Raw genomic sequence first — 13,046 nt, forward strand, 5'->3', positions numbered from 1 at the left:
CAAGAAGGACACTGGAAAGAGGAATGTCCCCTGAGACCTACGAGGTCACAAGTGATCCCAATTTTGACTGCACAGTCTCAGCAAGTTCCCCCTTTCTTGGGAAAGTTGAGTGAAAGTATCTGACGGGGACCAGAGGGGAGTCTCCCAGCAGAACGTCTGGTTACAGCTAACCTGGGAGAACAGAAAATTGAATTTTTAGTTGACACTGGAGCCACCTTTTCAGTTTTAAACACCTTAAAGGGGGAATTAAGTTCTGAAGAAATTAGTGGTGGTGTTGCTTGGAATTAGAGGGTAGGGAAGGCAAGCAGGTGGGATCCCTGTCTAGGGAAGGGGCCATTGACAAGGCGATTGGGAAAAAGACACGAGCCCTCAGCCTCTGGAGGGGACTTCCGTCAGGCGTGAAGGAAAAATACCCCTTCAAGGAAGATGTTACGTGTCACCCGGGCAAGTGGACCACCACGGAGAAAGGTATCCAGTACCTGAGGGAATTAGCCGTGCTGGAGGTGATTTATAATGATCCGGATAACAAGCAGTCACCCACAGATCCAGATGCAGTGCAATGCACACAACCCATGTGGCGGAAGTTTCTACGACGTGCACCAGCGTCATATGCCAACTCATTGGCAGTGATGTCCCGGAAAGAAGGCGAGGGACAAACAGTGGATGAAGTGGCTGGTTAACTCTGGCAATACCAAGGAAGTCTCTCTTCCTCCCGATGGGCCCGGGTCTCGGCTGTAGAGGAACTGTCCCGGGAGTTCCAGCAATTCAAAGAGGCTATGTCCTTCTCCCCGCCTGTATGGGCCCGCGTCGCAGCTATGAGGAGTAAGCGTTCCTCTGCTCGCGAGAGAGGAGATAGAAGGTACATGCCATGGTGTACCCTGTGGTTTTACCTGCGTGACCATGAAGAGGACATGAGGAAGTGGGATGGAAAACCTACCTCGACCCTAGATGCCCAGGTACGTGAGCTGCGAGGAAAAGCAATCAGAAAAGAGGATTCCTCCTGGAAAAATGCCGCTCCAGTTTCCAGCAGGCAGCTCCCCAGGCAGAGTAGAAGGGCTGAGCTCATTTCTGATCCAGGCATTTCCTGAGAGGCAGGAGGAGTCCAGATGCTCCCGAGCAGCACCAAAGCGGTGCAAGCGCTTGTCTGAGCCGGGTTCCCCAGGCAGGGCTGCCGTCAGAAGCCGGTGAGCACTGACTGCCTCCTGGTTCAACAAAGAGGAACTCCTCATTTTAATGGAAAGGATGTACTTTACAGGGCAAAGGGAAATGCTGACTGTCCTGCCCCCCACGTTCTGTGTTTAGGTTTTTATTTAGTTCCTTAGGAGCCTCTTCTTTTACACCAAAATCCGTTGTTGTGTTTGGCACAAGAGAACGAACGGGGACATTGTTTTTCTTACAAACGTCGCTGTTAGGCTTTCGTGGGAGAAAAAGTGCCTTCTGTTTTGATCATCGCTCGGCTAGGTCACTGACCATCGGAGCTTGTCGGTTGTGTGTGTCTGAGAAGTAAAAGGTGGCTGCCAGACAGGCTCCTGACAGCTATCTATGAGGGTGTTTCCTCCCCCAAACCCCAGAAGAGCCTAACGCTGCTGCTGTTGCATTTCTGTGGCCCTCCAGGTATCCCACTGTGTGCGTAGGGGAGGGATGAAAAAATCTCTGGGAATCTTTGCGTGAAGGGTGCCTAGACCAAGAAAAGGCAAACCTGCTGACATCATCACAATTTGGGAGAGAAAGGGCTGAGCTACCAGGGCCACTGCCAGCATACTGTCATTAGGCACCAGAGTTAACGTTGACTCGAGAGGCCTGGGCAGAGCCCAGACCCCCCTGAAAGCAGCTGCAAGACCTGCCACGAGGTACAGGCCAACTCCTCTGATGCTTCGGGCTCACGCTGGAACCCAAAGCGCTCCAAGCCCCAAAATGCAGCTGCCTCTGCAGCGCAGCAGCAGCAGCAGCCAGTGCAGAGCAGCGTGGGGAGCTGGAGCAGAGGGAGGGGGCGCCCGGGCCGGGCTCGGCTCATCTCGGCTCGGCTCCCTTCGGCTGGGCTCGGCTCGGCTCCGTTCGGCTCCGCTCGTTTCGGCTGGGCTCGGCTCCGCTCGTTTCGGTTCGGCTCGTCTCGTTTGGGCTCGGCTCCCCTCGGCTCATGTCGTTTCGGCTGCGCTCGCCTCCCCTCGGCTCGGTTCGGCTCATCTCGTTTGGGCTCGGCTGGGCTCGGCTCCGCTCCGGCCGCAGCCGCGGCCCGGCCCCGCCTGAGGCAAGGGCGGGCGGCGGGCGCGGCGGGGCCGGTGGCCGTGGCGGGGGCTCCTCCCCGTGCGTGGAGCGGTGGGCTGCCCGGCGGTCGCCAGCGCCGGGGCTGCCCGGGGGCCTCGCAGGCCGGCAGCGGGGCTGAGGCGGCGGCGGCGGCGGTGGCGGCATCTCCCCTCGCGGCAGGCCGGGGCGCCGGGTCCCGGCCTTCCCCCCGCAGGCCCGGCCAGCCCCGGCCCCTCCCTGCCGCCCCCGGGGCTGCGGGGGCAGCAGGGGACTGCCTGCCGCTGGTGGCTGTCCGGCGGAGGCCGGCGGGCACCGCGGAGACGTGCGGCTGTGGAGAGAAAGGAGTTTCTGCCGGCTGTCCCCGCAGGGAGCCGCAGCCGCCGGGGGTGTCCCTCCCAGCCCGGCGTCGGTGGCGGGCTGCGACACAGTCCTGCCCGGGCGTTCTTGGCAGCCCCCGGGGCAAGAGGCCTGTCAGGCTTCAGGGAGGTCGGCAGCGGCATTTCCAGAGCAGTCCCGTCCCGTTGGCTCTCCTGCTTCCTTCCCCGGGCTGGGAGAAAGGAGGACGTCCTCGAAAGCAGGTCCCTGTCGGTTGCCTGAAACCGGGTTTCTTCCTGCAGGCAGGCCTGTGTACGCACTTAAAATCTGGCAGGTGAGCACGTTGAAGCTACAGCCTGCAGTTTGGTGACTGCAGGTAGCAGTGAGTTCATAGGAGACCCTGAATTCAGACGGTGGGGGCTGCTCTTTTCCTGCCTTCTTTCACCGAGCGTGAAAGCGGTCCCTTCCGAGTGGCTGCTGCCCTTGGACAGGCTGAGCATCGGCCTGAGAGAGTAACGGGAGCTGTAAAAAGTGCTCCTGTTTCACTGCCGTGGGTGGATTTCGTGCTTCAGGGGGAAAAGAGGCTGGTTTTACTGGCGGTATTTTGAAATTTTGTTTAAAGCGTTCAACTGAGAAGCTCTAGAGCCTTTGTAGTGGTTTAAGCCCAGCCGGCAGCTAAGCCCCGCACGGCCGCTCGCCCACTGCCCTGCAGTGGGAGGAGGGAGAGAATCGGAAGGGTGAATCAACTCGCAGGTTGGGATAAAGGCGGTTTAATCAGTCAAGCAAAAGCTGTGCACGCGAGCAAAGCAAAATCAGGAATTCAGTCACTGCTTCCCGTTGTCTGGCAGGTGTTTTATTTGCAGGAAAGCAGGGCTCCATCACGCCTAACAGTTACTTGGGCATGTCCCCCCTTCCTTCCTTTTCCCCCAGTTATATTGCTGAGCGTGACATCCTATGGTCTGGAATATCCCTTGGGTCAGTTGGGGTCAGCTGTCCCAGCCTTGTGCCCCCCCAGGTTCTTGTGCACCCCCAGCCGACTCCCTGGTGGGGTGGGGTGAGGAGCAGAAAAGGCCTTGACGCTGTGTAAGCGCTGCTTTCAGCACAAATCCAAGACGTAGCCCCGTGCAAGCTACTGTGGGGAAAATTAACTCTCCCAGTCAAAACCAGCACAGCTGTGGCGCTCTGTACTCAAAGTATGTACTTATTTCTTGGGCTGTCTGCTGTTAGCAATGTGCCTTTCGCTGGCCTGGCAATCTGGCTCTCAAGTGTGGATGTGGAAAGTGTCTTTGGAAACTCTCCCTGGCAGTAGTTGTTTGTTGTGCTCTTGGGATTTTTTCTCTCTCAAGGTTCCCCTTGCGCTGCCACTCCTCTTTCAGATGTGTTTGTGACAAACCTGTCCTGTTGTTTTGAAACAAGAGCGTGGCTCTGCTGCAGGCAGAGGGGCTGAGCAGGACTTTTAGGTTAACTGCTTGTCGTGGTTTAACCCCAGCCAGCAACTAAGCAGCACGCAGCCGCTCACTCACTCCCCCCCCACCCAGTGGGATGGGGGAGAAAATCGGGAAAAGAAATAAAACTCCTGGGTTGCGATAAGAACGGTTTAATAGAACAGAAAGGAAGAAACTAATAATGATAATGATAACACTAATAAAATGACAACAGCAATAATAAAAGGATTGGAGTGTACAAATGATGCGCAGTGCAATTGCTCACCACCCGCCGATCGACACCCAGCTAGTCCCCAAGCAGCGATTCCCCGCCCCCACTCCCCAGTTCCTCTACTAGATGGGACGTCCCATGGTATGGAATACCCCGTTGGCCAGTTTGGGTCAGGTGCCCTGGCTGTGTCCTGTGCCAACTTCTTGTGCCTCTCCAGCTTTCTCGCTGGCTGGGCATGAGAAGCTGAAAAATCCTTGACTTGAGTCTAAACACTACTGAGTAACAACTGAAAACATCAGTGTTACCAACATTCTTCACATACTGAACTCAAACCATAGCACCTAGCAGCTGCTAGGAAGACAGTTCACTCTATCCCAGCTGAAACTAGGACACTGCTGTTCTCAGTTTCTAGAAGGCACTGTAGTGGCAAGCCTGAGAAACAAGAGTGAAGGGAGAGTGTTTTAGTCTGTGGTACTGCTGGCATGCAAGGCAGAGAAAGGAAAACGGCCTTTGGGTGTGCAGGGGACAGTGAATAGGAGGGTTGTGGGAGGTACCAGTTGTGTGGTAAGCCTCAAATGGGAAGTTTGAGTTAGCAGCCAGCAAAGTAACTAAAGCACAGGGTGCTGAGCAGTCTGGTCAGCTGGGAAAGATGTAAAACAAGTGAAGAGGATGGTCCTTTAGAAGTGAAACGGAGACTTTCCCTAAGGGTATTGCCCTGGAGGAGTCTGCTTGTGTCTGCTAGTCAGGCAGACAGAGATGATGGGCAAGTGCTTTTGTGAGTGGGCAAAACCTTGACCAGCTCACTGGAGGAGCTCTGGAGCTTTTAGTTTGAGAGGGGACTTGGAATCCCAGAGGCTGCGATCTGTAACAATTCCAGAAGTTTGAGCTGCTCTGAAAAAGGAGCTGGGGCTGCTTAGGTTTAAGGGTTGTATTTTTAAGCAGGTGCTTATAGATTGGGTCCTGCTGAAGGAGTGTTCTGTAGGGCTCAAACTTGGTCTGAAACTTTATGAGTTGTTGCTGTCTTAGCCTCTGATAAAAAATTAATAATGATAGTATTCATAAGTATTAATAAAAACCCCCAAAGCAGTGGCTCAGCATAATCTGGCTCCCTGTGTACATCGTTCAAGGCTGTGATCGTCATCAGACAGCAGTTCAAGGTTGATGCCCTCAGAGGCTTTTAGAAAGTGTTCTAAACTGTTGAGGTTAAGTCTCTTTTCAGGTGGTGGCACCCATGCAGAAACTAGGACTGAGATCTTTTTGAGCCAGGAAGTATCCCTGCGTCAGAGAAACAGAACAGCGTCGTGGCATCCCGAAACCCCTGTTTTCATGCCAGTGAGGTTGCAGCAGGGCTAAAATGCCACAGGCAACGACTCAAGCCTCTGCCTAGAGAGTGGTTTTAGGAGTGTGAGTGAATTTGCTTTTGCAATGAGATGTGCACAGGCACTGCCAAGGCCTGGGTTTACTCTGGAAGTGACTGTTGTTAGCTGCAGAAGAATTGAAGAGGCTGTGCTATGAACACCACGCCAATTAGGCTGTCTCCAGACCTGAAGCTGCATTAAATCTCGTGCCACACTAGTCTCCTTTTTCCTTTGGAGAAGTGGGCTGGGTCTTTGAAATTCTGCCGCATGACTTTATTTTGGGATGAATTGAAACGCAGTTGTTTCTTTAGCTTTGCTTATTAGCATTCTGCTGGAATAGTGTCAAATCCAGGAGGATTAACCTTCCTCCTTGTTTTGTTCTCTGTGTTGATTTTGGAGAGGAAGGTGTGTTGTCTGTCTTGTGGTGTCATGTGGTGTTCAGAAGATGCTTGAAATGTTGCTGTTGTCTGTGACCAAGCTCTTTCCCTCAGTGTAATCCCTTTGGTCGGCACTGCCAGTAGTGTGCGTACATTTCTGAACAGCCTGCAGGTGTTTGATCTCCTGATGGTAGAGAGAGCACTGCATTTGTTTGAGTTTGGCAGCCTGTCATCGCCCCTTGCTTTCTTCCATTTTTTCCACCCTCTTCTCCTCATTGCCGCTTCAGCGTCCCTTCCTGAATCGTACTTTTGTGTCCCTGCTGATTCATGAAGACTTCATGACCACAGCGTAAGTCTTGGGTGGGTGATATCTGTCCTTCTGCTGTGGCACGCTGTGTAATTCCTTTCATTAACTTGTTCCATGTTAAGCAAGGAGAGGGCCTTTCTGAAGAGGAAGGAAAGTTCTCATCTCTCACCGAGTTCTGGCTGGGGCCCCTGAATGTGGAGGATATGAGAATGGCTGCCTGCCAGACCATATACCAGAGAATACTTGCATGCCATAATTCCTTACACTCCACCGTATTTCCTTATTTCCAAGTGACATTTGTGCGACATTTGTTTACTTCTTCATGGGTTCAGCTTTTCTTTGAGACGTTCTCTCTCCCTGTGCATTTTATTGTTGGCCGATACCTAGCAGCAAACAACTTTTGAGAAGCTGACTTACAAAAGGTGTAGTTACTAGTTGGGAACACAGTTTGATGCAGGCAGTACACAGCTCCCAGCATCACAAGGCCTAGCTCCAATGCCGTGAAGGCCCGTTCCTCTGCAGGTTTGCACTGTGGAGGGGATTAAGAGACACGTCCTGCCGGTTCTTTCTTTTAGTCCCTTGAGCAGAATGGCACTGCAATAGACTGGAAGAGAGAGGTGCTGGTTTGAGGGCACCTTGTCAAAAACCCCAATCCTAAAGGTTACTGAGGATCGACTGAAAAGATCTGATCTCTCATCCTTTGTATCCTCAGACGCACAAAATACAAAAGGGCAGAAAATTGCAAAGGAACAGTCCTTGTGGAAGAATGGATGTTTTTTAAGAACAATAAACTGGGAAATCATTTGCCTGCTAAGTATTTTCTCTGTGCAGTGGGAATGATGTTTTGTTGTTGTTTAAACTCTTACAAGGAATGTAGCTCTGTTGCTTTTTGGTTGGGGTGGGACTAACTCTCTCTGTTTGTTTCACAGCGCTCCGGATCTCGACACCGCTGAAAGAGCTGTCAAGGAGTTAGAGGTAGGAGATGAAGCAGGTCCATGGGACGTTGCACTATGTATCTAGAACTCAGCTCTTTTCAGCAAGACGTATCTTGTGGTAAGTCACTATGGTTATGTTTGGATAATGTCTGGAAACTTCTACGATCTATGTCTTGCTTTTCCCTTTCCCTTCCTCCACTGTGTCTTTGAATTAGAGGGAGCAAAACTGCGTGCGGTATGGCTGTACCATGGATTTGAAAGAGAGCATAGCAATGTGTTCTCTTTTGTCCTGTATTGCTTTTTGAAAATGTCTAGAATTTCTCTTTGCCTTTTCACCCACTGCTGACTCTTCAGCTAGTATTTTTATGAAGCAATGCCCAGTGGCTCCCAACCTTCATTCTTGAATGTCAGTAGCTAGGCTGGAGCCAGTACATACGTATGGTACACGTGTTTTTCTTCCTTGTGCTTGACTACATTTGTTGACGTTGAACTTCACACTCTTTGTTTCTATTTTCCTAAAGAAAGAACGCATTTGTTTTTCTAAATAATGATAGTAATAATGGTACTAATGTCTTTTGTATAATTCGCAACTGTTGTCACCTCCCTAGTGTCTCATTTTCCAGGTTTTCTATGAATTCCCTGACCAGCCTCAGGCCCCAGCTGAGACCTCTGTGGGACTCTGCATTGAACCTGCTCTGTTGTGAAAACTGAGTGTTTTTTCTTACTGTTTCCTGTTCTGATTATTGGTCCCTGGGAGAAGCTGCTGCTGGTCTTTCTTGTGAGCGCTTAGTAGATATTCAGATCTCCTTTATCAAATGGACAAGTAGTCCAAAGCAATTGTCCCCATCCCCCTGGCATGTGTTATTCACAGCCAGGAATTCTGAAAGAGCTGTATTTGCAGTTCTTCAGTTTCAAGATATCATATGGAAGTCCAGCATTGTTTCTAAGTCGTTTATCTTGTTCTCAGGAAGTGAGGCACAATGCAAAACTGTACTTTAAAGTTGGTTAAAGAAAGTCCAGTCACCAAATATTCACCAGATTTTATAATACCTCTGTTACAGGTAAAGAAGTAAACAAGGGCAGTGATGAGCTTGTAAGTTGCGTGTGTGGTTTTGTTTTGTGTGTTGTTTTTTTTTTTTAAAAAGTGATATTCCAAGTAGTCTGGAGAAGCAGAATATATATCTAGGCAATGCTATAGTTGTCCTGTTTCAGGGTGTCAGTCAGGCAGTGTAAGGTGGGAGTGAATTCTCACCTCGAACCATCCAAGTTGAGGGAAACCTTCCTGTCAATTCCAGCGGACTTTGAATGAAGTCCTGCCTGAGGACGCGAGAGCCGTGCTGGCTTCAGTTAAATGTGTTTTTGGCAAGTCTGAGCTGAGGTGTCAAATGGTTTCTTCACTGTGAGAGTCTGTATGAGGTCAATATTGCTGAATAATTAAGTAGTTTCCTAAGTGCTGTACGTGTCGAAAACAACAAAGTTAAGCTTCTTTGGAAAGTTGTTGTTTAGTGAGAGCTCAGGGTGGGTTTGTTTTCAATACAGGTAAGTGTCTGAAGATGGAGTGAATTAGTGAAGGTGTCCTGCCCAAATTCCCCCAGAGAAAATCCTGCTCTCTCTGCTAGCATTACATTCCAGCTAATTACGTTCCTAGGCCCTCCTCTAAAAATGGAGCAAATAGGATGTCCTGGGAAGCAGTAGTTCTTGTTTAAAACTGTTGAGCATAATTCTCTGGATGGCCTCTCAGTGCTTACCTTCTGTTTGAATAAGGCAGCTAATCTTTTATTCCTGAGTCATTTTTTGTTTTTTTTGTTGTATAAGCCTGGACAATGTTGCGAAATACGGATGTATATTAAGTCTGACTTTTGTTCTAGAATAGAAAAGTGTATTGGCTTTGTGTGGCAAGGTTTTGGTAGCAGCCGGGGGGGAGTTACAGGGGTGGCTTCTGTGAGAAGCTGCTGGAAGCTTCCCCTATGTCCGACAGAGCCCATACCAGCCGGCTCTAAGACGGACCTGCCGCCGGCCAAGGCTGAGCCAATCAGCGACAGTGGTAGCACCTCTGTGATAACATTTAAGAAGGAAAAAAAAGTTGCTGGGACATACAGAAATGGCAGCCAGAGAGAGGAGTGAGAATGTGTAAGAGAAACAACCCTGCAGACACCAAGGTCAGTGAAGAAGGAGGGGGAGGAGATGCTCCAGGCGCCGGAGCAGAGATTCCCCTGCAGCCCGTGGTGAAGACCATGGTGAGGCAGGCTGTCCCCCTGCAGCCCATGGAGGTCCACGGTGGAGCAGATATCCACCTGCAGCCTATGGAGGACCCCACACCGGAGCAGGTGGGTGCCTGAAGGAGGCTGTGACCCCATGGGAACCCCGTGCTGGAGCAGGCTCCTGGCAGGACCTGTGGATCTGTGGAGAGAGGAGCCCACGGAGCAGGTTTTCTGGCAGGACTTGTGACCCTGTGGGGGACCCATGCTGGAGCAGTGTGCTCCTGAAGGACTGCATGCTGTGGAAGGGACCCATGCTGGAGCAGTTCGTGAAGAACTGCGGCCTGTGGGAAGGACCCACATTGGAGAAGTTCGTGGAGGACTGTCTCCCGTGGGAGGGACCCCATGCTGGAGCAGGGGAAGAGTGTGATGAGTCCTGCCCCTGAAGAGGATGAAGCGGCAGAAATAACGTGTGATGAACTGACCGTAAATCCCATTCCAAAGTCCCCCTGCGCCGCTGGGGGGGGTAGGTAGAGAATCAGGGAGTGAAGTTGTGCCCGGGAAGAAGGGAGGGGTGCAGGGAAGGTGTTTTGAGATTTGGTTTTATTTCTCATTACCCTACTCTGGTTGATTGGTAATAAATTGAGTTAATTTTTCCAAGCTGAGTCTGTTTTGCCCGTGATGGTAATTGGTGAGTGATCTCTCCTGTCCTTATCTCGACCCACGAGCCCTTTTGTTATATTTTCTCTCCCCTGTCCAGCTGAGGGGCGGGGGGGAGTGATAGAATGGCTTTGGTGGGCACCTGGCATTCAGCCAGGGTCAACCTGCCAGAAAAAGTCAAAACCAAATTTTATCAATACCATGTTTGCAATGTTTTGAAGGTCAAGAGAAGAAAAGAAGTGTCAGGAAGTGCTGCAGTGGAAGAAATGGTGAAGAGGAGAAGAGTGGAAGTCGGAGCGGAGGCCTCATGCCCACAGTCGGGTATGGGCAGGTCAGTTGACTACAAAATAGCCTTCCAGGGCACATATCAATGTTTTTGATGTCTCTTGCGCCTTCCTCATATTTCATTCCTGTGTAACCCTTTGGCCCATTTGTCTTCTTCCTTCTCTTCCATAGGTGACAGAATCTAAGCAGCATTGCCCATGTTTGGAGAAAAGTTCTCCTGTGCTTTCAGGTTCCCATGCCGTTAACTAGAGCTCTTCCCGTCTAACTCCTTTGTGTTAACATTACCTGCAGAATCACAGCGGGATGAGAACTGGGCAGCTCGACAAAGCAGTGCACTGGCTTGCACAGCTGAGGCAGGGATGACAAGGGAGGAACTGGGAACAGTTTTCTAGCTGCCTCCCAGCCTGTTCCTCTGCGTCGGCTGATGACTGCTGCCTCTCGGCTTGAGGCAGAGATCTCTGTCTGTGGCTTTCACAGAAGCATTGAGGTTTTGGGGACCTTTGATATCATCGAGTCCAACGCCTCCTGCTCAAGCAGGGTCACCCAGAGCAGGTTGCCCAGGACGTGTCCCCTCAGGTTTTGAGTGGACTCCAAGGGTGGAGACGCCACAACTTCTGTGGGCAACCGATTGCAGTGCTTGACCACAGTTGCAGTCAGAAAGTTTTTTCTTGTGTTCAGCTTTAATTTCATGTTTTGCAGTTTGTGCCCTTTGCCTCTTGTCCTGCCAGAAGGCGCTGCTGAGGAGAGCCCGGCTTCCTCTTCTTCATTCCTTCCCATCAGGTGTACATTGGTAAGAGCCCCCTGAGCCTTCTCCAGGCTGAAGAGTCCCAGCCTCTCCGCATATGAAGAGTGCTCCAGTCCCTTCATCATCTTTGTGGCCCTTTGCTGGGCTCACCCCAGTGAGTCCCAGTCTCGTCCTGGGGAGCCCAGTGTGGACAGAGCACACAGACTGGCCTCAGCAGCCCTGAGCAGAGGGGAAGGATCACCTCCCTCCCTCGAGCTGCTGGCAAAACTCTTCCTAACGCAGCTCAGGGTGTTGTTGGCCGCCTTCAGTGCGAGGGTGCAATGCTGGCTTGTGGTAGCTAACTTCAAGCTTAGTTCTTGATTACCTTTCAGAGGCAGGCCCATTGTTAGTTATAGTCTGGCAGGCTTCTTTCTTTCATGGAGTGTAGCTTTTAAAAACAGACGATTCGTGTCTGTACTTAACATTCACAAGTATGTGGCAGAGAGTCCCAGATCCAGCGTTGTGGTCGGAAGTGTTTATGCTCACCTTTCCCCTTCCATGGCGATGTACAGACCATGTCAAATCATCTCCCTTGTTGCCTTCTATTCTACCCAATTCCCAAATGTATTTCATGCAGAGGTTATAATGGGAGAAGTCTGAAGCCAGTTCTTTTCCTGCTCATACAGATGTAGTCCTTTCATTCCCCACCCCACCCCCTCCATCAGTTTCTAGTCACAATAAAACTGCTGGACGTGAGTGAAGAATGAGACCAGGATCCAGAATGCTTTCTAATCTCTTTTAGCCAAGGCGTGAGTTGTAGATTCATAAAATACAAGGCCAGAAAGGGCTATTTCATGGTCCAGTCTGGCAGTTCTCTCTTAGTCCTGTGTCTTGCCCCAGCAGTTAGGCTATTCCAGAAAAGATTAAAACAGTTAATAATTCTACAGTGTATTCTTGATTTCAAGATTAAACCGGTCAGGCATCAACTTCAAGCCTTCTGTCATTTTTTTCTGGTTACTCTGTTAGACTGAAGAGCTGAGCATTCAGTCTGAGCATTCCCCCACCCTGGGAAGGAGTTTGCCTGCTGTAGTCAGACCACTTCTTGATCTTTTTTTTCTTTTTGGGAAGCTCTTTTGCTCTTAAGTCCTCCTGGGGCATTTGGATTTGGGTTTTCTTGGAGTGCTATTGAGTGTTGAGCTATCGGAATCTCCAGGTGATGCTGATCAGCTCCAAGAGCACTATTTTGTGTGTGAAGCCAGGACCGGTTTTCCCCACGTACATCGCTTTGTACTTCTCTGCCATTTTATTGCTCCACGACCGAGTCTTGTAAGATCTTTCTATGGTTCTTTGCTACCTGCCCTTCTCTTTGTGTTAGTAATCTTGTAGGATTTGCAAGCTTTCTCACCTCGCTGCTCATCCCCCTTTCCCTGTCACGTCATGCTGTTTTTCTCTTTAACTGCTTGTTGGGCTTACTAGAAAAGCAGAAAGCCTAATACTGGAGTGAGTGCCGATTTTCATTTTTTAAATGAGACTTTGAAACATGAGTACAAATACAGATTAAGGGTATCTATCTTGTTGGCTTAGAGGGAGGTGCTAAACCCCTGCTTTCTAATGAAATACTTGAGCAGCCATTTACAAGATTGCTTCCTTTTTGTGACTTTTGGTAAACTCAGTTCTTACCTGTTTGACTTATTTTTTGAACTGGAGCCGAGCGTGTTTGCCATACGAGTAAAGCAAAGCATGGATTTGAAACGGTAAGCTACAGAATGTTCAGAAAGAGACAATAGCATCTGTTTAGTCCTAGATTCTTAAAGTGGCAAGCATAAAAATGCCTTCAGGTAACTTTTTTTCCCTTTTCACCTGCATCACCTGCATGGAGGCATTTGTGATTCCTGCTCATCAAACTTAGCCACGGGATGAGTTTGACCGGGAGCCAACACAGGCTTTTCTGACTGTGAAGCTACAAACTCTAGGGGTGAGCTTAGCC

At 50.3% G+C, this 13,046-nt stretch overlaps 1 protein-coding gene across 1 annotated transcript in view; it reads left to right on the forward strand.

The window, feature by feature from the left end:
• LOC128137949 (translation initiation factor IF-2-like) overlaps nt 1-12,813 on the forward strand; it is a gene marked incomplete at its 3' end in the record, with an annotated part of 123,498 nt that extends 110,685 nt beyond the window's left edge. Inside the window, exons 2-4 of the mRNA XM_052779211.1 lie at nt 2,315-2,822; nt 10,272-10,381; nt 12,733-12,813. Coding sequence (XP_052635171.1) covers nt 2,315-2,822; nt 10,272-10,381; nt 12,733-12,813 — 699 coding nt within the window. The remainder of the gene's footprint in view (nt 1-2,314; nt 2,823-10,271; nt 10,382-12,732) is intronic.
• Nucleotides 12,814-13,046: the final 233 nt, after the last annotated feature.

The sequence above is a fragment of the Harpia harpyja genome, assembly GCF_026419915.1.
Source record: "Harpia harpyja isolate bHarHar1 chromosome 5 unlocalized genomic scaffold, bHarHar1 primary haplotype SUPER_5_unloc_1, whole genome shotgun sequence".
Lineage (NCBI taxonomy): Eukaryota > Metazoa > Chordata > Aves > Accipitriformes > Accipitridae > Harpia > Harpia harpyja.